We start from the raw sequence: 26,803 nt of genomic DNA, 5'->3' as shown, positions 1-26,803 counted from the left end.
CACATTCATGAGAATGGGATGGACAGACAGATAAACTTTTTTTTTTTTTTTTTTTTAAATCTACATCCCTAGCACTATCGCTCTTATACAGCCAACCTTTAGGCCAACAGTGAGATCAAGGGTAGCACTGTCTACGGCTGTTTGGCTGCATCATTCTAAATGTGACATAACAAGCTCCCAGTGTGAAGCCTCCTCTTCCTACCAGCACTTCATGTCACCAAACCACTTGTCAGACAAACTCAAACAGCTAAATATTACAAGCCATTGCGCAAGTGTCCTCGGGATATGTAGACTGCTGAAATGGACACGCAGACTCTCACCTCCATGACTTTAGGGCTGCCCTGCCGGCCCAGCGTGCCCATGATCAGGCCCCACCTCTGGGCTGATCGAGCCTTGTCGATGGCCTGAAACCTTAAGGCGCGCATGGCTTCGTGGTCATAGTACTCCCTGGAGAACACCTTACTGTAGGGGTCATATCTACAAACAAACACAGTGACCAAAAAAGGCAAAGACACACCAAAGTGAATGGAATGTGTGTGTAAACATAAAAAGACAAACCATATTATACACATAACCAACCTTTGTTCAGGTATCTATCTTGAGGACAGAAATGCAAGAAAAGATGAAAAAATCCAATCATGAAAAGCCATCAAGTATGACAGGAGTTAGTGTATCTTAGGAAAAATGGAGGTATTTCTGAGCATCTAATCTCCTTTTCTCCGGTACAAGGGGTTCACTTGAGATTAGAATCTTGTTTATGAGAGAGACCTGTGATCTGCGCGGCAGTGCATATGTCTATAACGACACAATTTCCCTTTGCATACAAACAAGACCTCTTCAAAACAGAACTTCCTTGTAAAATGTTATCGTGACACTGCAATAAGGTGAGTGATCATGACTGCCAAGATCATTCAACATAAAAAGCATCATGAAATACCTTTTGTATGCTTAGTTTTATACATGCATTCTTCTGAGAATCTTAATAGGTGATCACATTATTATATTTGTAAAATGGCTTACTTTTCCCCTTAGTTTACCAACTTTACCTATACTTTAAGTTGATTACAAATTGTGTTAGTAACAATAGAGCCGTAATACTAATTGACTGCAATGAACATTTTGTAGATGACATCAAGGGGGTAGGCTTAGTTTCAACATCTTTGGGGAAACGTACCAAATGTGGGGTTTGGGAGGGCTTTGCAACAAAAAATTTGAGCATCCAACACCTTTTCTGCATTCTGGGAAATTTTTAGGCACCAATTTGTGCCTTTTTTGCATCCATTTATAGTGTAAATATCTTTATGGTTTTCAAGATAGAAGTCCTCTACTGTGTTGATGTATTTATTGGGGCAACAAATGCACATCTCTTATATATAGAGGGCCCCTGCATCCCCTTTGAAATCTACGCTGAATATTTTTAGAGACGACAAATGGTGTCATTTTGTTTCACAATACCTGTAAGCAGGGATATCTGGGTTTGAGATCATGATTGACTCCAGGTGAAATCTTCCATCTCCCAGGTAACTGTAGAAAAACACCAAGCAATTCAATGTCAGAGGTAAAGAAAAGAAATGAAGAAAAATTATTTGTGCAACGGAAACCCCCTCGAGGCAAGCAAATTCAATGTGCAGCCATAATAAATACTGGTCTATTATTCTCCTATCCTCTCCACCAGCTTCCTCTCTCGCTCTCTCCTTTTAAATCCATTCCTCTCTGCAGCCTTTTAACACAAGACCAAAGTGTTACCAGGCAGACGGCCTGAGGCTGGGGTGGAGGGTCTGCCCATCTCTGCTGTCCGGGAACATGACCCCAACGATTGGAGCATGCTGTTTACAGAGAATGCAAGCCCTTCCAATTAACCCAGGGTCTGATGCTGGGGATTCACCAGAGCCCGAGCAGAAGCAGAGTTCACAAACCGTAAGTACACAGAGGCATGTAGGTGCCTGAAAACACAAGCTCAGGCAGGAAAGTCTTACATAAGCCCCCCTCTCAGGGTCAGGCTAAGACGAATCCTGCTGTTAGTATGAGGGGGCTCAGGTTGGTACCCCTACTCATTACTGTACAGCCTCAGTAGGCCATCTGAGACAGGATATGCAATTAAATCCACTAATTGGTCAGTGTTTAGTGCGGCTTGGAGCAGGCTGTGGGTGGTTTGCTATATAGGCTACCTGGAGACACGTGTAGCCAAGATGTTATTTTTAAGTATGTGTGTGTGTGTGTGTGTGTGTGTGTGTGTGCGTGTATATGTGTGTGAAAACCCACATGTATGTCCACTGTGCCTGTGTGTGTCACACTGTATGACAACACTAAATGAACTTGAGCAGAGCCTCTGTAGCTTTGCTTTTCTTTTCTTATCAACATCCAAGGCCTTCATAGAAAAATGTTCCCAACAATAAGCCGTCTACACTTTAGCCATGGTTGTCCTCGGCTTTAAGAGTCTGGTGTGCTAGACTCCAGCTCTCACCACAGCTGTCCTTCCATCCATATTCTATTGTTCTTTATAAAAGTGCTCTCTCTGTAATGGTAATGTTATGCGTCTTTGCGTTATGCAACACCGTATCTTCACATTCACATCTTCATATTGTTCTATTACAAGCGAGAGTGGAGGCAGCAGATGGAAATGGTCGACTGATCGTGGCTCTTTTCAGTGCAGCCTTTAGAAATACTTTTCTTCATTATAGAAATGAAACAGACCAGGCCATTTCTAAAGCTTCAAGATGGGTCTTAAAGACTAATACCCAAGTACTCATTCTCTATAATGCTCATAGCTCTTTGGAGCACTGACTCACACCTAATTAATGTAAAATAACACAATGTTAAATCTAAAGTTATTGTATTAGAGGTAATGTAAATCATGCACTGTTAAGAAGAGCTTGTTCTATGCTGTTTCACTTGGAGATGGTATTCATTAAAGGGATATTTTGAAAATTTTCAACCAGGTGTGTATCATAAAAATGTGGGTGGTATGTGTAAATTAACTGCAGTAAACGTTCATCCATCTTGCACTGGCTTTCACTGGATATTCGCTGGAGCTAGGGCTGTTGCTCAAAATACAACTTGTACTTGGGCATTTTTGTATGCCTGCCACCCAGAGTTGGGTTAGAGTACTTTTTGCAGTAACGAGTAACCTAACACGTTAGTTTGCTGTTTGAGTAATCAAATACTTGAGTACATTTTCAAACAAGCCATCAGTTACTTCTGTTACTTTTAGAACGCTGGTCCTTCAGCTCCGAAACAGCAACAACTGTCTTTTGGTTCTAATAACGGAGATAACGTTAAACCTATCAGTCTGAAAGAAGCCACGGAGCTTATGGCTCGCTACGTGGTCGGAGAAATGCTGCCGTTGTCTATGGTGGAGGCTAATAAAAGGTGGAGTAGGACTCGCTGACAGACAGGTCAGACTCAGGACTTGCATTATGCCTGGTACACACTACACGACTTTTCCGCCCGTTCTGACAGTCACTATGTCACATTACATGATTGTGGAGTCATAAAATCGTGCCGTGACTTGGCCGACAGACATGACACACTACACGCTGGTACTCACCAATTATCCCCGGTCGTCTTTCATGACGTGTGTGATGTCATCGGGTTATTCTTGTCCTATTTTTATTACTTTTACTATTATTTGAGTCACTGTGTCTGTTCGTCTGTTCATGTGCCAGCCGACATGTTGTTGTAGTCACCTAAAAGCGTCAGCAGATGGCAGGAGCTACATTTGAAGCACCATACACAAACATTCAAGCTATTGTATCTTCCACAACCAAGTTCTTACAAATGTTTCAGAATAAAAGCCTATTTAGAAAATGGAGGGATTCTCTAGCCGAGGTTATAAGGGGCTTTTAATTTGAAACAAGTGTTGAGTTTGAAATGACGGTGCGATATGTTAACTTTACAAAGACAACGGAGCGGATAAAAAGTAAATACATAAACACACAGAGGGATTAATAAATAACGGACCGTCTATAATGTAGTTTGTTTCAAATGAAGCTGGGAGCCTCTGCAGTTGTGGTGACTAAAAGCCCCGCCGCTATTTGTTAATGTTATTACTTTATGTCCGACCGTGAGGATGTACCATTGTTTGCTAGCTTGATGCTAATGACAGTAACGTTAACTCAGCGGGTTGACAAAGTGCCTCTGCTGTTTCACACCATCATTTCTCCCTTTTACTCTGTGTGGTAACATCCCTAGAGGAAATATTAAAAACGCTGGGGTGTTGTTGTCATACAGTTGTCTACGGCAGCAGATCGTTCTATGTTTCTACTGGTCAAAGTGATGGCTGTGATGGGAGAATTGGATCTCAGTGAAGGGCAAGTGGTCCATAACTTTAATTTTGGAGACAAAAAATGTAGGCTTAGCGCCCTGTGGTCCATTGCCCAATAGGAAATGTAGAATACTCAAAAGTACTTTAAAAGTGCTTGAGTTACTTTTCTCAGGGAGTAATGTTGGAAGTACTTTAAAAGTACTTTAGTTACTTCACCCAGGGAGTAACGCAGTAAAGTAACGGGTTACTTTTTTAAAAAGTAATGCAGTAAAGTACTTTTATTACTTTTAAAGTAACCCTTACCCAACTCTGCTGCCAACACCTCTTTACACATCCATGCCCACCACATAAGAGTATAGAAGCAAATCGAGTGAGAGAACCGCCCCTCTGTTTTTCAAAGTCAGACCAAACTCACGATCAAACAGTAAAACTAGGTAGTGTTGGTATAGACATAAATCAAGATCATGTTCCCATATTTCCTTTTTCTCATCTAAAATGCCTTCAGAAACATATTTTAGTGCACTGTTTGGCTGTTGTACGAGAATTTGTGGTGGGCGCCATATTGGAGGCCTAAAATACTAGGGTCAAACAGTAAAACTAAGCAGTGCTGATTAAATATGAACCAAGATGTTATTACTGTGTTTCCTATTGTTTGCCTAAAAAGTTTTTAGAAACATATATTAGTTTATTCTTTAACTGGAATTCGAGATCGTTGGTTACCAGCCAGCTGCCATACTATTTCGTTGTGTCAAAACCAGTCTATGGTCAAAATGACCAATGTTGCATTACATCACCCACTAGCAGGAGCATTTATTAGTCTGGTCTGGCACAGTGCATTCTGGAAGTTGTAGTTTTTCTACCTATTGAGGAAAAGCAAATGCCACAGCCCGTTTCCTCTGTTTTCTCAAGTCATGTCGCACCGATTTCGAAGGTATTAGCATCTTTCTTCCCCACAGACAGCCCAGTTTTATGAAAAGACCATCTTTCCAGCAGTAAAATACTTGTTAAAGGTAAAAGGAAGCTTGTTAATAAAGGGAAACTGTTAATCAGTAATTACACTTTGCATACAGCTTTCACAGCTAAATAAAACATTTCTTCCATTTAGGTTCATAAATAAATCTGTACACTATTTGCATGAGTGGATGTGAAAGAGGGAGGGAGATACATCCCACTTGGGGAGCGTTGAAGTCCTGAACACATCTGTATGTTGTACATGGGTATCGAACTTGTGTGAAGACACAGAGTGAGACGGAGAGTGAAAGAGAAGTGTGAGAGTGAGAGGGAGGCGTACTTACTCTCAGGCAGCTTAATCGATTCTCTCTCCCATCACACCACTACACACCCCGATTCACACATCAAAGACAACGCACACTGGATTAGTAGGTGAAGCACACCCTAACCCTTCCACTTCTTTCACTCGCACAAAGACACACACTGAGAAAGACAAACACACACACCTCTTTTGTCTCCCATAGGGCCTGGCTTATGCATATAGCACAGCTTGTCCTTGTGTAGCCGTTTTAATCTCATGCACTGGGAGGTTTTAATCACATGGACTAACACTAGATGTGTGCGGATCAGACATAGCAGGTGATGCACCCAGACATCATTATATTATACCTGGGGAATTACTGCAACTCACTGTGCACCACAGAGCATAGGATTTATCTCTGCTGTGGAGCTGCACAAGATGCATAGACACAAAGTGGCTGCGGAGGTGTTGTTTGTTGCCTGAACATGTTACCTTGCCAGAGCACTCTCCTCGCTGCAGTACAGGGAGGATAAGCATCACTTTGGCAAGTCTCACATGCACAGTTTTTATGCTGATGTAAAAACACCAAAGAGCTAGTCTTTTAGGGTTCATCATCTCTTTCTACTTCAGTGGAAATAAAGGGGGCAATCACACGAGCGAAAAACAAACGCACAGACAAACGGTGACATGTTGCGCAGTTTATCAATTCTCGCCGTGAACGTGTCACAGCAGGTGTCACACTCTGTGAAAACATTTCCGTAAAACAAAGAAAACTGGGGAGCATGTGGATGTTTTGCGGTTGGATTGAAACAACCAAAAGTGGCCATGCCTGTCTGGCTTTACACAATGCAATGCTTTGCAAAGCATGAAGGTATTTTTAGCCTTGCCATTCTGGATCAGCATCTGGCTGTTTCTGGCTGGATATAATAAAGGTCTGATTGTAAGCACGCAGACACAGCCACTTGTCACAGCTAGCTGGTGTGACTGGTGTGATGTCATACTGATTATTCCTCATGTCACATAGGTGAGCATGGCAACGGCAGGGGTAATTACTGCACCTGCAGGGAGGGGGGGGCTGTCTGGATGTCTTTGTGTTATCTGGATATCTGCTAACTACCAGAAAGAAAGAAAAGGTCTTGGACTGAAACTGTGAGGCGGGAGACAGCAGGATGGAAGTTTCTTACATTATGGCATTGACGTGGCGGTCCAAACGAGGCGAGGTACAGCCCAAGATTTCTCCTGGTGACAGAGGTCGACACTGTGGGACCAGCACATCATACTCTGGCTTGAGGGCTGCACTCACAGCCTGCAGTGTGGAGGAAGGGAGACGGAAAGACAGTTAGAGATTCACATGTTTTGGTGAGATCACCTTTAACCTCGTCCTTTGTTTTGGAGTCGCCCCAGGTTTGGAACGCCTCTCCAAAAAGATAGCCATGGGTATGGTCTTAAAGTAACATGGGGATGCAATTCATAACTTGTATGCATTATAAGAGGATGAAAGCGAGGCCAGCCAACAAGGTGGGGATGGCCACATTTTCTTTCTTCTTCTTCTTATAATGATGATGATACAAATTAAAAGGGAGGCGAGTCATTAATGTAGGAAAATTACAAAATTTTATATGCTAAATACGGGCACAAATACTGGCACTGAATGGCACAGAGACAAATTGGCTATATCTGTGTTGTTTCATCTAAACCACACAGATATAACCTATTACAATACTAATGTAATACATATGTATATAGTTTTGTATATTGTGTATTTTCACCTGGTCAGTCCTATTTATATACGGTAATTAATTATCCAGTGGGCTATTTTACTGTGTTTTCAATAAGTTGTTAGAGTACGTACAGAAGCCTTTATCAGTAGTAAGAGCATCCCATTATTGATTGGTATTTAAGGCATTATGTTAAGGCTTATTTATGCTGTCACTTGAATGAATCCAGAGTAGCTGATGATGGAAGCCTTTAATGTGTTCATGCCACTGAGTGTCTGTATTTGTGAGGAGAAAGGACAGAAAGTGAGAAAATTTAACATGCTAAATATGTGTAGTTAAAGGCGCTGTATGTAAGAATGTTGCCAAAATGGGTACTGCAGTCAAATTCAAAATACTGCCGCGAGTCGTGTCCGCCCCCCCTCCCCTACAGACTCGAGGTGCTGAGACTCTACTGACTGTGTGACTGGTAGACGGCAGTGGGTGGCGCAACAGGCCAAAACACAAATTCAAAACATAAACATGATTTGCTGACTGCAAAAATTTTTTTTAGATGCAAATATTCTGGCTGTACTATTGTTGTCGGTGAGATCAGTATGTTATATGAACATTATTCCTTAGTCTATGTGACATATTAGTATTATTTTTATGACTATTTGCTTTAGATTTCTTACATATAGCTCCTTTAACATGACAAATTTTGTCACTTTTCTCTATATTAAAGCATAAACAAAAACACAGACAGAAGGCAATGATGCAATGAATGATAACGGCCAAAGGAAACACTGAAAATGTGCCCCTGAAGAGATCCTGAATGGGTCCTGTTTATATTATGTAACTCCCAGTATGGCCACTCATGGTTATATGTATGGATTCATAAGTCTGTAGTGCACTGCCGAAGAAACTGTGTAACACATGGCATGTGATACTAAAAAATAAGTCCAATAAAAAAGATGTAGATGAGAAGATTATCAACACATTCACAAGTTAAACAAATATTTCCTGAACAGAGCGCTCTAAGCCCTGTCTACATGCATACAGATTTTTTTCCTCGTTTTAAAATGTCTTCTAAGGTGCCAATTTTTCAAAACCCTGATTAATTTGTATCCTTGTGGACAAGTGAAATGGAGCGTTTGGGAAACGATGCCATCTCCTCAGCGTGTGCATGCTCTTGCTTTGTGAGCATGAGCGAGAAACAATAAAAACAATGGCAAACTCCAGGTTTGTTTACATTTTTCTGATGACTACTTCATACTTTACAACAGCATCCGCAGTTTAAAGTCCGCCAGAAACAACAGTTTTTTTGAAGGATTCCCAGAGTGGGTTCGTTTTCGATGAGGAGTGGACGGAAAACTTATGCATGTCCAGAGCATCACTCGTGTCTCTGAGTTAGCTCCTTCATCCTTTTATGTCGCTGGAATCAGCAGTGATGAGATCTCCAAACACTGTTTTGAAAATGTAGGCTGGAGTACACTGAACTACCTCTGGGGCAAGAGGAGACTGCAGGAGACATGTTTGGAGACATTTTTGAGTTCTAGTGTGTACGGAAATATTTTGTAAAAGAAAGGTTGTGTGGACAGAAGTTTTTTATAAAGTAAGGTGGAAAATATCTGTATGCATGTAGACAGGGTCTAATACTAACAAGAGAAATCAACTCTTCCAAACACCTACATTCATTTAATTTAAGTGAAAAGATGAGAGAAAAACAATTACGGTGAAAAAAACCCCGAGCTTGTGTGCTTGGAGGTGGAAGGATAAATTGAACGGTTTAAGACTAATTTAAGGCAGTCCACAGGGAATAAAGATGAACTCCCAGCTTCTCCCGCCCATACTGTGTGACCTCAACAAGCCTACACACCATAAGACATGAGTGAGAAGGAGGCGCACATGCGTATAATACACAGCTTACGAATACCAAGACATATGCACACGTATACACATGGATGCACTCAAACACCCCGACATAAATATGACCCACATGGGCAGAGCGTGGTGTAAAAATATCAGTGGTTACATTAGCAAGAGCCCAAAGTGGTGTTGGTTCAGCACAGCAAATGAAAGCAGCAGAATGCATTATAGAACAGAGAGGCAGCGAGTCTGAAAAAAAAAAAAAGCCTAATACTATAGCTGCTGCCACTGCTTATGTAAAGAGCAGAGCTGAGCACGATGCTGAACCGAGAGGCCTTCCGAGTTCATTCCACCTTTCATATCCAAAATAACTGCTGCCGGATTTCTCAAACCCACACTTGAACTGAGCTTAGGTGTGGAGTGCGGGCTTGTTCATAAAAGCCGGGGACCGGAAAAAGTATACTGTACAAATGCACAAAAGAATGTATGCATGTGTGTGTGTTCCTATACTGTACATACAAAAATACTTGGGTAAAACAGAAAATAAACACAAATGACAGTCATCATTCGGATAAAAATACAGAGCGACTATACGCCAGCTGTCCAGGGTTCCTACACATTTTCTATTTCAATATTCCAGACTTCGTGGGAGATTTTTTTAGAGCATATTTGACATCTGAGTACAAATAAATGGATGTTAATTATCTAAATAAATGCTTTTACGATCAATCTCCTCACATGTATCTCATGTTCTGACAACTGCCGCCTCTCCCATGTTGGAGATGTCAAACGACGTCACACGGTTTGCATCAAGCTTTCCTTTCACATATGGAATCCTGAGCCAATCAGGCTTTATATTTGGGATTGTCAAGCCAGCCCTCGGAAAACTTGCATTGTGGCCATTCAGTCCACACTTCTATGCTCCTACTGTAAGTCTGACGTTCCACTGTCAAACATCTCTCCCCAGAGTGGAAGAAAACTAACTGGAGCTACCTATAGTGGTATTATTTTCCCTGAACATGCTGAATAAATAAAACCATATTATTGTTCCCTCATATTTTTTTAGTCTTCCTTATAAATAAGAACTGAAATTACCTGGAAAAAAAGTTAAATAATTTCATTTTCGCAGCATCTGTGCAGCCTTGTTTATTCACTGTGTCCATGAAATGAGGCCATAAAGGTTTTCTTATGCAGGAAAGATACCTTGTTTACTTTATTGATAACTACATCTCTGCATATCTCATAAATGTTCAGACAATCTTGAAAAACACTGCTCGTATGATCAGTTTCTATTTAGATGAAAATGAAAATTTTGAAAAAAATTTAGAAAACAGAATAGGGGCAATAGTCTAGAAACATAAATCTTTCTCCATTCTCTGTTTTCCTTTTTCCTTACTTATCCAGACCTGGAAATTACTAAAACCAAATTCCATACTGTGAAGGAACCCTGTGTCTCTGACTCAAAAATAGACTCACCCGCATTCCCACACAATCAGACAGACCCAGTGCTTAATCACCTGCAGTGCTGCCACAAACTGAATAGTGCTGACAAGTGCCAGAGATTGTCCGCGAGGGAAGTTGAACTTGACCGTGTCCAGGAAGTGTGCATTGTCCATCTGGATGTCCACAAACACATACAGCATCTTAATACCTGCTGTGGAGTCTATGGGGACTGCAGGGAGACAAAGACGGGAGAAAGACAGATGAATAATTCAGTCTGTTATGTCAGGTAAGCCTGCAGTATATGCACTATTGATGGTGGCTCAAACATTAACACGCAGTACATGTTCGGTGATACATATGGCAACACAGGACATGCACATATATGGATCTCTGTAGGCGCCCGTGTGATATAACTGAAACTCATTCAGCGTGAACCTCCAGCACACGCAGGAACTGATGCAAGTACCTCAATTATTTAGGGAAGGAGAGGGACACATGCGATTGCTATTAATGCCATTAATTTCACAGGCCATTTACTACGCGCCCGGGCCTAGGAGAGGTAGCTGGAGACGTGCTGAGTTAAGAAGCTGAAAAAGTAGGCGAGAGTCCAAGAGAATGGGGGGAAAGGGCTCGGATAAGAAAGAAGAGTTATCGTTGGCGTTGATCACCATAATTATTCTTCCTTTCGTGTTACATTTAATTTGCAGATCAGGAGCAAGGGGACTTTTTTTGTTATGATTAAGCAAATGGCCCATTATGGTGCAAATGTTTTACAACCGGATGGCCTACATTAAAGCAAAGCTGAGAGGGAGATAGTGGAGGAAAGCATGACAGAGAGGCAGGAAAAAGAGGGTGAACACCGATGGGTGGACAGGGAGAGATCTGTGAGATACATGTCTTTACAAAAGATTGAAGGCAGATAGGAATGGAAACGGGAAATTCCAATGACAGTAGGCTGGAAAGCACTGGAATTCAGTTTGGGGGTGGCGGTGGCGGTGGGCGATTTAATCGCGTTCTATGTAAATTCCATAAGATAGGGAGAGATGAGAGGAAAGGAAATAATGCACAGAGTGTGTGTGGATGTGTGTTTGGAGGTAGGAATGGTGGGTTGTCAATTAACTGGCAACACAAGTAATGAATGGGCTCAAGTTTCAGCAGAGAGGGAAAGGAAGAAGATGGATAAGGATTTAAAAAGGGTTGGTGTTGCTGCAGGCCACATGTTGAGTGAGAAACCAATGAGTTAAATATATCATGAGGCTAAAAAGGACCGGAGGAGTTGAGTAAAAATCCTGGAGTGAAACTACCCGCTGTCTGTTGCTTGTTTATAGGCACTCCCGAAACGTAAAGGGCAAAGAAAAGTGACATCGATCTGTGTTCACATTAGCATGGTAGCCTGAGAGCACTTAGACGCCGCAATTAGGGACACAGTCAATGAGATGGACAGGACTCACTTGCCCCATCAGTGGTTTTATTCGCCTTTGTGTTATAGCGATAAAGTTACTCAGCACAGCTGCTTATTAGTTCCCATGTAAACAAATACGCAGGTACATTCATAGCAGTTAGGACTAAGGAAAGGTTGGACATAATGGTATACCAGCTTATTTACAAACGGCTTGTTTACAAATCAATATGTACTAACGGGTTCCATTTTAAATTGTGCTTGTGGACAACTTTATGAATAAAACAGCAATCATTTGGTGCCTTTAATATATGGACCTAAAGCAATCCATGTCCAATTTGTGGTTTATAACCTCAGGGCCCTGACACACCAAGCAGACGGTCCACTGTTGGTCAATGTTGGATCATTGGTCAGTGAGCGTCTGTCACCCTGCTTTTGGCAGGGCCAACTAGCGCACTGCTGGCACTAGTCGGCCCTTGTCGGCTTTTTTTCAACCAATTCAACATATTGAATCGGCGTTGGAGACGGCAGGGCCTGATGGTGAATGAAATCACTCTGTCAGTCTAGCTGAGAAGAGAATCGAAAGTGAGGAAAGCAAACAAATGACTAAGGTGGGTATAAAATGAAATAATCTTGTTATATTAGGTAAGATTATTTTTACTTACCATTAAGCTCTTAAGCAGAAATGGTTCATTATTGTGTGTCTGTTTGCAGTGTAAATATTATTTGCTCTTTAAACATAGGGCTGTGTTGTTAGGATGCTAACTGGCTTCTGGGTCTTCTGGTTTCCAGACGACCCCTACCAGCAGAACGTACACGCTAGCTGGCTGTCGGCTGTAGTCTTTGTGGTGTGTTCAAGTGCAGCTTTTTGACAGAGACAAAGGCGACGATAGGTGACGCAACAGTCTGCCTTCATGGCCTCTAGTTCTTTGATGTCAGTTTGGTGCGTCTTAGCCTTATAGTCATATTAGAATTCAACTTTTACGCAACTCTAATGCAGGCATTTGTCATGAGCCAGAGCTGGCGCTTGAAAAAAACAGAGGGCAGTCGTAATGGAGGTGTTCTGTGGGTGAAAACAAGACTTTTGACCCAATAATTATGTGTAATACAGGAGCTGTTAACTTGCCTGTTATCTAAACCCAAGCGTCATGCTGGTCTACGTCAGTAAAACTAGCTCAAACTAAAGTTGGCGCCTTGAATAAGTTTTGCTTTGCAAAGCTCTTCTGAAATGAGTCATGCCACCAAAATAGTGAGGACCTGCTTGGGATGTGGAAGAAGGTCCAGTGATACTAACAGCTATGGCAGCTGGTCTGGCATCTCAGCAAGGCTTCTATGTCGTGCCAGCTCTGTTTATTCTCAGGCTGCTTTTTCCCTTCTTGGTAAGTAAAAATAAAAAGAAGTTTAATTTTGATTTTTTTGTGTTTTATCTCCTCTCTTTCTCTTGCTCAGGGTTGTTTAAACATCAATAAGGTTAAAAGTCCCATCTCTCATATCAGCAAATATTATTAGAAACAAAAACATGGTTTTATGATGTTGCCCTGCATTACACGGAGGCGCTTTATGATGACAAAAGATGAGCTGGCACCAATATTCACAAAAGCAGATACTGTAGAGGAAATGAAAGGGGAGCAGGAGAGACAGACTCTCTATGAGTCAGTCAGCACACAGTGTCTTTAATCTTCTACAGGTATCTGACATCTTGGGCAACAGTGCAGATGATGTCCTCATGATTGAGTGATGAAGGTCAGGTACACATGCACACTGGCACCCTGACACACGGATTCTTTGAGAATCTGCAGTTCATCTCATTTGTTTGAAAATCTCTTCCATCAATTAATATCTGATCTGATGTCACAACCCACAAAGAATTGATCTTTGGTGCCTTTATCTTTGCCTTTATTGGGTTCTTCTGAGTGCAAATGTGCACATATTATCTCTTTTGTAAACATACACAAATCTAAAATAATAAAAGAGCACCCACATGTCACACACATACAAACAAACAAACAAACAAAAAACGGCGCAAACCAACACAGAAAGAGCTTTTCTGTGTATTAAAATTCTGTTGGTCATTTCTGGTATTTGGTAGAGGTGAGGCTGTTCTGGCAGGGATATATCAAAACTATTGATTTAGCATTTCCTCCCATGTTCTGCGAGAGACAGACAGCGGGGGCGAGGGTGAAGGTCCTCAAGAACTGCTTGAGATTTTCAAAGGACGGCACTAATGCATGTTCCCCATTGATCTGCTGGGTAAATGTGATGTCCAGGCTCCAAAGGTCTGATATGCCTTCTATACTGGAGCTGGGCGGGCTGCACTAACTAGTTACGTGTTCCGTTGATCGATAGCTCTGTCTGTCGGTCTGTCTCTGACTTCTTTTTCATGCAGCCCACTCTCGGTAAGGAGGAGTCCTTGATGCTCACCCACTTCACGTTCCTCTGCGTGGTACAATCATGCATGCAGAGTGACAGGGACACGGACGAACATGCACACAGACAGGAAAAGGGACTCACTGAGACAGCTGTGGCCATAGTGCACCATGAAATCAGCTCCCAGGGCTCGGGCGGTGAAGTCATCTACGCAGCAGGCCCCGTACGTCACGTCCCCCATCACAATGGTATCTGCCTCCGTGAACCTGAGATGTGCACACACAGGGTAAATAATCAGTGTAGTGACAGACCATATGCAATTCCTGATGTTCGTTACCATAGCGATCAATACATTGCATGCCAGACACAGTGTGATTATGAGAGAGCTGAATAAGATTAATCCCTATCCACTTGCTACAGATAGAGTACACTATATAGTATCTGACAGCTTTGTCAGTCAATGACTGACTCACAGCTTATCAGGGTGACACACTGCTATTCTTTTGCTCCTCATGACCGGCAGCCAAAGGCCTGAGTGAGGCGCAAGCTGTCTGGTAGTTAAAGCCCTGCCAGATGAGGGTTAATAGGTCATCAGTCAGCTTGGCCACAGAAAGGAGGCTACACAAAGGTAAGAAGCAGTAGGAGAGAGGGGCCAAGGCTGGTGCACATAAGCAGATTAGAGTTTGTGGGGGCCTTGGCTTGTCTATCTATGGCCTGGATTCACACTACATCTGCCTGGGAACAGGAGAAAAAGCCTCAGCAACAGTTAGTGTTTGCAGCGTGAGAATAAACTATTCATACTAGATGCTTTATGCCACAAGTAGGTTGTGAGAGCATAGGACAGGCCATGTGGGCCTAAATGTTCCACTTTGCGCTAGTAATAGAGAAAAAAAATCATGGCCTTCTTGAGAGGAAAACGACCAAATTACCCAGGCATCTGTGGACCCAGATCTGTTCGAATGAATTGCTGATCGCGCTACAGAAAAACAAGCTCTTTCTTTTATCGCTCTTTATGGGCGAATAAAATGCTAAGTAAACCCATAAAGGCTAAGTAAAATGAATAAAGGCTGAGAGTAACAGGGAGGAAGTGCAAATGAACAGAAGCTTGAGGCATTGCAGGGGGGAAAGATGGGTAGACGAGGGGGTGGTTGTAAATGGTGGTTGTTGCCAGGTATTTGTGGCTGTATTCTGACAGATTTAGGCTAGACAGAAGGGGTAGAATAGAGATGAGACAGAGGGCTTGGGGAGAAGAGGAAAGTGATAAACAGACATGGCTGCACACAGAACAGCATCTGTAGCAACCAACAGACTCTTAGTAATGTGTCTCCTGCCCAATCTTTCAACCCACATCCACTCTCTCTGTTTATTCCTCACTCTGCTCCTCGTGAGGGGCTTCAGACAAAGTTTCTATTTAGCCTATCCTCCCTCATTTTCTCTGATGTAATCTCTGGTTTGCACTCTCTGCGGGCTCCTCATCATCGTCCCCTAGTTTTCTATGCTGTTTCTCTCTCTGTTTCCCTGTCCCTTCTCCTCTAATGGCTGCTCTCAAGTGCAGGGCAGTGCAGGCCAGCTGAGCCCAGGAAAACATAGACAGAGCAACTCATCTGGTAAATAAATATTTGCCTTCGAAGATTTGAATCAATTACCATCTCTCTTGTCATGGTTTTGATGTTGTGTGTCTCTTTGTGCCGCGTACGCATGCATATGTAACTCCCCAGCCCGGAAGGTAATTATGGGTTACTAAAAATGATGTAATCACACGGGTAGTTTGAGGTCTGCGGACTCGTGCACTAGTTTGCTCATTCACTGCAGCCCATTGTTCTTTCATCGCAGTCCACTGACTTTGTTTGGAGTTGCATAAACGTGCAGTAACCTTTCAGCTAAAAATACACAGCCTGCCCAGCAGAAAAAAAGAAGAGAGACGATTCCCTGCAATCCACCGCAGATCATGCAGAATCATTTACAATGCAAAACACAGCACTACAGAAAATTATTGTATCTAATCAGCCGTCTATCTGCCAGAAATACCATTATCATGTTATCTCCATTGGCAGTGCAGTGCATATCTAGTTATTTCCAGAGTGAGTGCTCTAAAATTTCATTGGTAATAAATGCTAAGAATCTGATTAAGAGGTCCAAAAGAGACATGTGATGCTACTGGGACATGGGCAGAGTAATTACTGGGCAACGTATAGTCCCGCATCCCACTGGGAGAGAGGAAAGGAGAGAAGACGGATGATAAAGTGCGAGAACGCTGAGAGAGAGAGAGAAAGACAGAATGAGAAGTGTATCATCAGTGTTAATCAAATCCTACTTCTAACTCAAGCTAAGACATACTATATGACTGGTGGGTACATATAGGGCACAAATGTCCTCCAATGCCTCCTCATTACCATTTAATCCTCTCTGCATCTCCTCAACTATCCGTCCTTCTCCCCCTTCTTGCTCGCACTTGTCTCTAGTGTCAGTCACTCTCCTGTTTCCTTCAGTATATCAGCACTGGTTTTGCCTCATCTCGGGGTACTCAGTTCAGCCATTCCAACAGAAATGTCATTAAGATCTAATTAAGATGTCAGAGAAGCTTGTGAACTCCATAACAGCCCTTGTTAATTAGCTCTTTAGCATACAGCTCAATATGTGTGAGAAATTGCCAGCAGATCTGAATCTTTGTTATAAAACCAGTGCGCCTATGTGTGCTGAAACACAAGTTTAGAAGCAGACTGCAATATGCATTATGCACACACACACCAGCATGAGTGCGCACACACGAGACTGTGGATTAGGTGCCTGCTGATTGTATCGCTGTCTATCAACAGGTTAAGTAGCTGATATGTTTTATATAAATAGCATCTCATTCAACTTCAGTTTTGTCCTATCGCGGCAGCATATGCATGAAAAGCAGATTAATCTCTCCGCCGCTGTCCTCTGGAGATGATATACTTTTTCTGACTTTGACAGAAATTTCTTCTGATGCCGGCATAAAAGAGGGACTTGTTGGCACCAGTGCCTTACAGCTCCGAGATGTTGCAGCAGACAAAGAGAATGGAAAACTTTTCCCCTAGCACTCACAAAACCAATCCGTCGCAGATGACACCTATCTGTTGATGAAAATTACTCGACTGAATTTAACTAAAATGATTCCACCATCAGCTTAGATAACTGTTGATTCAAGCTTTGCGGTGTTTTGAGGTGTAAGATGTCGCAAGTAATTTTCACTCTGACACAGCTTTACTCTTGGGTCTATCAGCTTGAGAAAGCATTACAGTTTGAGGACAATTTTATATTCAAAAACCACGTGGAAAACTACAGTATGCTGGTGTTAAAATTTCAATTCTCTATTTTTTGGCTGGCTGAGCAGTAAAGCAAGATGATGCATTTGACTATTTTAAAAGTTTTTTTTCTGGATTTTTCTAAATGCAAATTTCCAGTCGTGTGTTTGAAGGAGTAGGAGTGTGTGTATAGTGGTGGGTGGGCCATTCCTACTAACAGCGGATGTTTTTGTTCTTTATTTATTCAGGGAAAACAGACTGACTGGATTACAGGCGGCAGTGCTTCACATTCATATACAGTAAAAACCGCTTAAAGTGATCATGGTTACAGTGATCAGCAGCTTATATGGATCAAAAAGCTTGGGACAGAATCATTCATATACAAATGCTGTTTGTTTGCTTACAGTGTTCATTTTGGATGTTTTTCTACATGACAACATATGGTGGCAAAATTTAACACTATGGTAATTTCATATTTTTAGGCAGATGCTAATAGCACCCAGGCGTTTGTAGCCAACAATGCTATTTGCACCTGGGGTGCAGGTGTTGCCAGCTTGGCTACTTTCTCACTGGATTTAGCAAGTTTTCAGACCCTTAACAAATTATTTAGACCATCAGAGAAAAGTCATTAGTATATTATATTGTAATTCATTCCAATAAATGCAGCAGCTCTCCAGCCATCAACGCAGGATCCCTCTCCCTCTCTACTCTTGCACTGCGCAGTATGTGAGGGACAGGCAAAAGGAGAGAAGACTTTGCTCCCCATGGGAGTTCAGTTGCAATGAGTTTCAACGGTTACCTTGACCCTCTCGCTCTCTGGATTGGAAGTGCAGGAAAGTGGTGCACTATGGTATAAGTGCTACAGCTTGTATGGCATTCAAATGTTTTGTTCAGGATTTTTCCCTTGAGTTGCATCAATGCAAGATGATGTAATCTGGCAACTTGTAGTGACTTTTGCAGCTAGTAGGGCTGTAGTCAACCAAAGAAAATCTTGGTCGACTAAAGTCACACATAATCTTCAACTAATCGATTAGTCATGGTGAAAAAAATCTGCACATTATTTTTACTTCTGTGGTGGTGTGTCTGTCACTCTGCAGTTACACCTCCAAACACTAGTTGGCGGTGGAGGACTGTGTTAAGTGCTGTAAAGTTTAGTTCAAATCAAACTTTATTTATATAGTTGATTCAAAACACACATTAAATATGGCTTAATAGAGACACTTTCAAACACAAGTACAGAAACTGGCTTCACTATAAATTGCAGAACTGACAGACAAACACTTGTCTTTATCTGGACATATTTCCCCCACCAATACAACATGCTAATTATTAGCACAAGTCTATGGCATTTTACATTGTATAAATTAGCCTAGCGTCTAGCGATCTTCCCCTCTTCTCATATGAAACCAGGGACAACAGCAACATTAAACAAAGGTAACGGCACATAATTTGGCTCCATTACAACTCACAACATTCACCGACAAAACAACTTATACTAAACACGTTTTCCAAGCAAATACAACATGCTAATGTTATAAGAGCCAACCTATGGCATTTTACTTTGTATGAATTAGCCTAGTGACGAGCGGAGATTTCCTCTGCTCATATGAAGCCAGGATAAATCCCGAAGTATAAATCCCTTAAGGATAAATCACACACAAGACTTAAAATGCTATTTTAGTGGAGGCTTTACTGTCTTCACAATTTATTGTTTCTTATCTGTGAAATACAAGTAAATACAAGCTTCATTTCCACTGAGGGGAATGGTGTCAGCTTACAGAAACAGACAGGAGGTCTGCATCACTGCGATGCTGAGCGTTAGGGTGGGCGAGTTCAACTTTCTGTCATCAATGGGGGTGTTTTGAAAACACCCCCATTTTCACAGGTATTAGCCTGTCCCCCTGCTGCAGGAAATAATGGATTAATCCTGGAAAGCTGTTGATGTAGCACTTTTCTCCTTATGAAAGTAACACGGCAACTATTCGACCAATGAGAAATTGGTCGGACGAGAGCATATCGACCAAATAATCGACTAGTCGACCAGGAGACTACAGCCCTAGTACCTAGTGTTAGCTACTTTTATTGGAAAAGACCTGAATGTGTTGTTGAGTTGGAGTAGCCAATGTGGCTATTTACATTGGTATGCATATGGGTTGTAGCTGCTGCTGCTGCTGCAGAGGGCCAATCACATGCCACGTTAAAATGAATGCTTGTGGTGACTGCCCGTGAGTAAAACCATACAAATAGTCCTATTTTCTAGATCTGAGTTAAAAAATGGTTATTTAATATCCTTAAAAGTATTGAGCACTGATTTGAAGCCCTACAGTTCTCTCAAATGTCACCTCTAATTTAGATTAAATGCAGTAGGAAAACAAACAACTATAGTCATATTCAAAACCCTGTAACACATCAATCACATCAATACTGAGGTACTGAGAAAACAATACGTGATTTTGTCAGTATTGAAAAGCACTACAATGAGCATTATATTCAGGATTAGGTTCTCAAATGTTTATATTTCATGTCCCCCACTCAATCTTCACTGTACCAGAAAGTGGGTTAAGTGCCTTGCTCAAGGGCTAGGCAGAATGGAGAATGAAGGAAAAATGTTACCGCTTGATTCTCTCAGTGTTTTCCTCATGGACTGCTAATGTAAAGGAAGCAGCAGTGAAAAAAACTCTTATGACTCTTATGATGCTTCACTATGCTTATGTGCAGAGTGCAATCAGGCCCATTTCAGAAGAACAACAAGCTCTCATAAGCTGCATTAGTGCTGCTTGTCATGCATTTATGCATCCGCTCAGCGAGCGTGTAGATGGTCAACAAGCCTGTCAGACAAAAAAAGGAAAGAAAAAAAAAAAACTGGCGACAATTGAACTTTTCACAGTCATCCGCCATCATCAGGTGGGCTAATCCAATTACCAAATTTTCATGCTTCCTTATTTCCCCACTGATGTGATTTAATTTGTTCAGCGCTAACTTTGCTAGCCAAGTGCATCATGGGTGAGAAAATGATTAGAGCTTTTGTAAGCTCGCTGGGTTTTAACGTTTTGCATCCCTTGAGGTCAACGGGAAACATCACAGTGTCTGTGTACACATCCACACTTCACAGCTTACCTCATTTCACCTGGACCACTCGCACCTTACTACATGAGCATCCTCAGGGAACTGCTTTGTCTGTTGTTTACTGCACTACATCACTTTACACTTGTTTACACGGTACACCTGTATTCATATTTACACTACTTGTTTTTATATTTTTTCTATTACTGCACTATATGTTTGCACCTTGTCTTGTATCTTTTTCTGTTTGTTTGCACCTTATGTTCATTCATTCAGTCTTTTGTTTTGCACTGGGACCAGCAAAACACACTTTCATTCCTCTGTGAACTGAACTTCACTGGCTACGGTTACATGATGGCTTCTCATTCGGAATTAAATAAATCTGAATGAAACCATTCGGAATTAAAGTCTTTCCAGGTAGTTTACATGGGAAATATTCATTCCGAATGAGGGTTTACATGGGAGATCAGTTCAATCGCCTTTATTCAGGTCTGCGCAAGGTTTGGGGCAGGGAAGGTTTCTGATTGGATAGGGGGCGGGGCGGATGTCACGTGTTTACGTTTACCGGAAGAAAACACTGTAGTCCTCGCTCCAGATAACAAGATGCTTAACGCCGCCGTTCTTAGTGCCTTTTTCGGGCGTGTTTTGCTTATATTCTTGAAGCAGCAGTACGACAACAACCTTGTTCTGCTAATACTTCGTTTGTTGAGGAGGAGAAGGGAGGTAGCAGGTCAAAGAAGGGAGATAGAAGACTGTGCTGTGGCAAATGGAAACCGGTGAGTGCAACGAGTCTGACTGCTCTATCTCAGCCCGTTGCTATGCAGCCTGTTGCTATGCGCGCTATATACGTCATCGTGCCAGAAGGGCAAGGAAACGAGCATGCGCAGAAAGACCGGAATGAACTTAAAGAGGAATGAGTGTATACATGCACACAAAATTCTTTCATTCGGAATGACAAACGGAATAAACCACCCCCTTTAATCGGATTTAATTTTCAATCGGAATGACCGTTAACATGACCACTTTTAATCAGAATGGCCTTTCATTGGAATTAAACTGTGCATGTAAACGTACTGACTGCTTAAAGATAGATAACAATAAAGTCTCTCTTCACTTGCCTCTCATCTTTTTGGTACCTCATGGTAAATTTTCATGGTACCTAATGAGCATGTGCTATCTAATTAAGTCATTAAAATGTTGTTATATTATGACAGGGAATACCAGCAGCAATCAGCCACATGTCACTGTGGCAGCAGCCTGGTAGTTAGGACTGTCCTCTCACAAAACAGACTTGTGGTTTTAATCTTCAGCCAAAGCTCTTTCTATAATAAGTCTGCATGTTCTCCCCGTGGGTGTGTGGGTTTCCACCGGGGGCTCACATGCAAATGGATTTGTGACTCTAAATTGCCAAGCAGGATTGTGAATATGTTGACCCTGATGGATTGGAAATCTATCCAGACTGTTTCACTGCCTCTCACTGAGTGCATGCTGGGATGAACTCCAGACTATCTCGGCATCCTCTGGAAGGTATTTCTACGAACCATGTGTTTCTTCACATGTCAGTATCTACTTTAAAATGTACTGATATTCACCACATTACACTTTGTATAAGATTCAATTCAATATAAGCGTAAAAGAGAATATCCTGCAGAATATAGGCAGAGAGATCAGGATCTTTCTCCTTTTATAGCTTGTCTGACATTAGCATTCATAATACATTACAGCAATATTTAATAATCATCAAATATAATTACTGTAAGCAATCTTGCAGTGAAGCATATGGTAGAAAACTCGCTAAAACTGGCCGTGTTTAAAGCACAGGTGCATGTTTATGTGAGAGTACGGTCTGAGCTTTCATTTTATGTTCATGCTATTAACAGTTCAGTTCGGTAAACTTTTGTTTTTGTTTCAGTAAATAATTATTCCAACATCTTCCAGCATTAGTCTGTTTCAAAATGACTGCAGATGTTGCCTGGCAACAATTAACCTTGCATGGGCTTTTGTGTGCTCATACCACAATCACAGAAGTTCTTTCTAATTAATTATCGTCTGCTACCAATCATATAATCATCATGATGGCTTCTCTGTTGCATTTTCTAATGAGTCTTTAATGTCAAACTGACTAAACCAGTGTTGATGCATCTATTTATCTTTATTGTCTATTTATTTCCTTAATGAGCCAATGGACAATTGTGTATCGACAGTTAAAAAGCAGTGTTTTTTACTTTTAATGCTGTCTGTATGTATCATAATGTGCACTTCTTCTACAACATTAAGCCCCAATTTTGTTTTAATACTGTTTATACACAGTGGGACCTTATTCGGCTTCTTTTGGTGTTTTAAGGAGCCCTCAGTGGGCATCTAAGCTCACTTTTGCTCTCCCCCTCTCTTTGCCACAGCACAGTATAAAGACATGATCTCCCCACATAAAGAGAATCCCACGAGCCAAACTTGTGTGGGCACAGTTAAGATTATCCCTTTAGCTGCACCTGTGCTTATTTGTGATATAATGGGGAGTGTCAGAAGTTTCCAAAAGATCTGAGGGCCTCTCTGATCCAGTTGGCTCATCTTCAAAGTATTTTTATCTTCTCTGCTGTTGCTCATAACTCAAAATAAAACAGAAGTCTTAATAAAATGTCTTCTATCTACATTATTGGTGAATAGTGCATAATGTATCTTAATACTTTTTTATGAGAACTTAATGAGCAATATAAGAGTGTTTACTGAATCCCTCTGAAATGGTCTGACTGCATATTCTTATTGCCAGCACTGAGTACAGTCATTTAATTAAGGTTCTGAACTGACTTATCACATCATCATTTTTTCCTATTAGACATTTGTGGCGGCATGGTGATGCAGTGGTTAGCATTGTCTCCTCAGAGAGTGGTGGGCTCAAACCTTTGGGTGGGAGAGCCCCTCTGTGTGGAGTCTGCATGTTCTTTCTGTGTCAGCGGGTACTCCGGCTTCCTCCCACAATCCAAAGGCATGCAGGTTAATTGGTGACTCTAATTTGGCCGTAGGTGTGAATGTGAGTGTGAATGGTTGTCTGTCTCTATGTGTCAGCCCTGTGATAGTCTGGTGACCTGTCCAGGGTGTACCCTGCCTCTTGCCCAGTGTCAGCTGGGTTAGGCTCCAGCCCCCCCATGATCCCTAACGGGATAAGCTATTACGGAAAATAATGAATGAGACATCTGTGGAAAATTCTGTCATAATTACCATATGAATTCTTGACTTATGGCCTAAAATCATGTTTTGTGAGGTCATAGTCACCTTGACCTTTCACTTTTGACCACCAATCTGATCAGTTCATCCTTAAGCCTAACTGGAGGTTTGTGCCAAGTTTGAAGAAATAATCTCAAGGTGTTCTTAAGGTAACAGATTCATGAGAATATGAGGGACAAGTCACAGTGATCTTGACCTTTGACCACCAAATTCTACTCAGCTCATCCTTGACTCAATGTGGACATATGTGCCAAATTTAAAAAAAATTCATGTAGGCATTCTTGAGATATCAACTTCATAAGAATGAGACAGATGCAAGGTCACTCTGACTTCAAACTTTGACCTTTGACCACCAAAATCAAATCAAATCATCATTGAGTCCAAGTAGACGTTTGTGCCAAACTTGAAGAAATTACCTCAGAGCGTTCTTCAGATAACACATTGATTAGAATGTGACGGAAGAAGTCACAGTGACCTTAACCTTTGACCACCAAATTCTACTTGGCTCATAACTGACTGAGTTGAAGAAATTTCTTCAAGGAATTCTTGACATATTGCCTTCATGAGAATGAGACAGATGCAAGATCACTGTAACTTCAAACTTTGACCACCAAAATCAAATCAGTTCACCACTGAGTCCAAGTGGATGTTTGTGCCAAATTTGAAAAAAATCCCTAAAGATGGTTTTGAGATATTGCAATCACAAGAATGAGACAGACAAAGTCACAGTGACCTTGACCTTTGATCTATGACTACACAAACCTAATCAGTTCATCCTTGAGTCTAAGTGGACATTTGTGCCAAATTTGAAGGACTTATCTCAAGGCCTTCTTGAAAAATCACATTCACAAGAATGGGACAGACAGACAGATGGGCCAACAACCCAGTAAATGTAATGCTTCCAGCAACATTACAGCTGAAAGGTACAACTAGACTTACTTATACAACCTTTCTGCATGTTTAAATGGACACATTTAAATGATGTAAATGAATGAATCATTGCGTAGCAGAAATGTAATGAACCTTCGCTGACCCTGGTGAATATACGGACAGAAAGGATTAGTCTAGACCAGAGGCGCTATTCTTATTCTGAAAAGGACAGTCTGTATTGTTACTGCCTCTCCTGGCAGCCTAAGAGGAAGGTTGCAGTACACTCCACAGTAGGTTGTCTGTCCATATGACTGTGCTGCCAGTGAGATTTTTACATCTAACGTCTAATAATAGCAGAGGCAGCAGACTGCTCTCATGGGAAACAAAGTGACAAGCAGGTCAGCAAGGTGGGTGCAGGTGCAGCAGCACTTCTCTTGCACAGTTGCCACTGATACACAGTGGGCAGACAGCTCAAATGAGCATATGTGGCACGTTTGCATTGCAAGTCACACACACATGCACACACAGACAAACACACACACACACACTCACACATGGACACAAGCTCAACTTTCCCTGTACACAAAACACATGTGTGAATTATTTCCTACATCTGGCAAAAGCTCATCTTTTATTCCATTACATTTCAGACATCAGCCCCCATCAGTGTGTCTGTGAGTGGGCTTTGGCACGGCACAGCGAGGATTGGCCCAGGAAAAGAGGCTTCTCCCAGAGGTGGTGGGCTAGCTCAGCAGAGATGAACCGTTATTATTTCCTCCTTAAATGAGTTCAGTTTAGGTAAATGAGGAGAAGAAAGATTAAATCACAAAGAAAGGAGCAAAAATAAAGTCCAGTGGAAGAGGTAATGTTGAGTGGGAGATGATACAGAAGGAAAACAAGAACGAGAACAGGTGAGATGAAAAACAGAACGGGAGAACACGAGAAGTGCTTCCTACATAAGACTGAGAGAGAAACACTGAAAAAAGATGAGGACAGAGAAAGAGAGAAGGACAGAGGGGTGATGAGGAGGAGGAGGAGAGGGCAGACTAAGACAGATGAGCTGTTTGCGGCTGGGTTTGTAATATTAGCAAATCTGATATCAATAATCTGCTTTCTGCACATATAACATAGAAAATATCCTGACAAAGTGCTCCCCTCCAAAAATAAATTTGGCAAGGGGCACTGGGCAGGAGGATTAAATTATCTCCACTCCTTCTCTTGTTGGGTATATCTTCCACTCGACGTCTCACCCTGCTTATTTCACTATATTTCATTGTCATATTGACACAAGAATTCTGAGTCGCCTGTCTTCCACAGAGAAAATTTGGAGACAAAAGCCCCTGTAAAATATGACAGTCTAACTGCAGTCATTGAACATCTGCCAGGAATGAGTAAATACAGAGACGTGAGGCAGCGAGTATGGGTTCATGCTTACGCAGATGTTTTCAGTAATACCATTAGATAATCCTTTAACTCCCCGAAAAACAAGATCATTACTGCTATTTCTGTGAGTGTATCTAATCTATTTGTCATGGCATTTATTCAAAAGCCTGAGCCATGGGTCATTATAGAGAGGCCTACAGCTTTATCAAGATAGAGACCTCAACTGCACAGCATAGCAGAATACGCTCAAAAGAGCTGCAATCCAATTTACAGAAACAAAACGATCATGTGGCAACAGTTACTACATGTGACTGCTACTGCGCAGATATTGCTCTCGGAGGTGAAAACTTGGGGCGATAGGCCTACAACCAGGAACAGATCTAATCTCTGAGGAGCTCTAAAAAACATAATACAGAAAAGTAAATCTAGTTTGACACAGTGGTTATCAGATCTGTGAGGGTATCAAGACAGGAATCAGGATAAGGGACCAAAGAGGACAGATAATCTGGGAATTAAGTGCTATTGTGCCTCTACAAGAACAGAACACTAAAGCTTCATTGAAACTGCTGTTGCTGGCTAAAACTTTAATTTGCCTTTTGCTTAGACCTATAGGTAAATTAATTTTATTACAGAGCATCTTGTGAATATTGATGTTAGTGACTACTGTAAAGCTTCTAAACTTGGTTCTAAATCTGAACTATTTCTCAA

The 26,803-nt window shown here is 41.6% G+C and overlaps 1 protein-coding gene across 1 annotated transcript in view; it reads right to left on the bottom strand.

Annotated features, from left to right (window-relative positions):
* The window catches only part of dph1 (diphthamide biosynthesis 1), an 87,134-nt gene that overhangs the window by 19,380 nt on the left and 40,951 nt on the right, over positions 1 to 26,803 (bottom strand). The window contains exons 4-8 of the mRNA XM_033632314.2: positions 14,433 to 14,554; positions 10,597 to 10,751; positions 6,701 to 6,822; positions 1,456 to 1,524; positions 321 to 477 (exon numbers count right to left, since the gene is read on the bottom strand). Of these exons, the coding sequence (XP_033488205.1) occupies positions 321 to 477; positions 1,456 to 1,524; positions 6,701 to 6,822; positions 10,597 to 10,751; positions 14,433 to 14,554 (625 nt within the window). The remainder of the gene's footprint in view (positions 1 to 320; positions 478 to 1,455; positions 1,525 to 6,700; positions 6,823 to 10,596; positions 10,752 to 14,432; positions 14,555 to 26,803) is intronic.

Source organism: Epinephelus lanceolatus, chromosome 4 (assembly GCF_041903045.1).
Source record: "Epinephelus lanceolatus isolate andai-2023 chromosome 4, ASM4190304v1, whole genome shotgun sequence".
In the NCBI taxonomy this organism is placed as follows: domain Eukaryota; kingdom Metazoa; phylum Chordata; class Actinopteri; order Perciformes; family Serranidae; genus Epinephelus; species Epinephelus lanceolatus.
The sequence above is the reverse complement of the archived record's forward strand: the minus strand, read 5'-3'. Positions and strand labels throughout refer to the sequence as shown.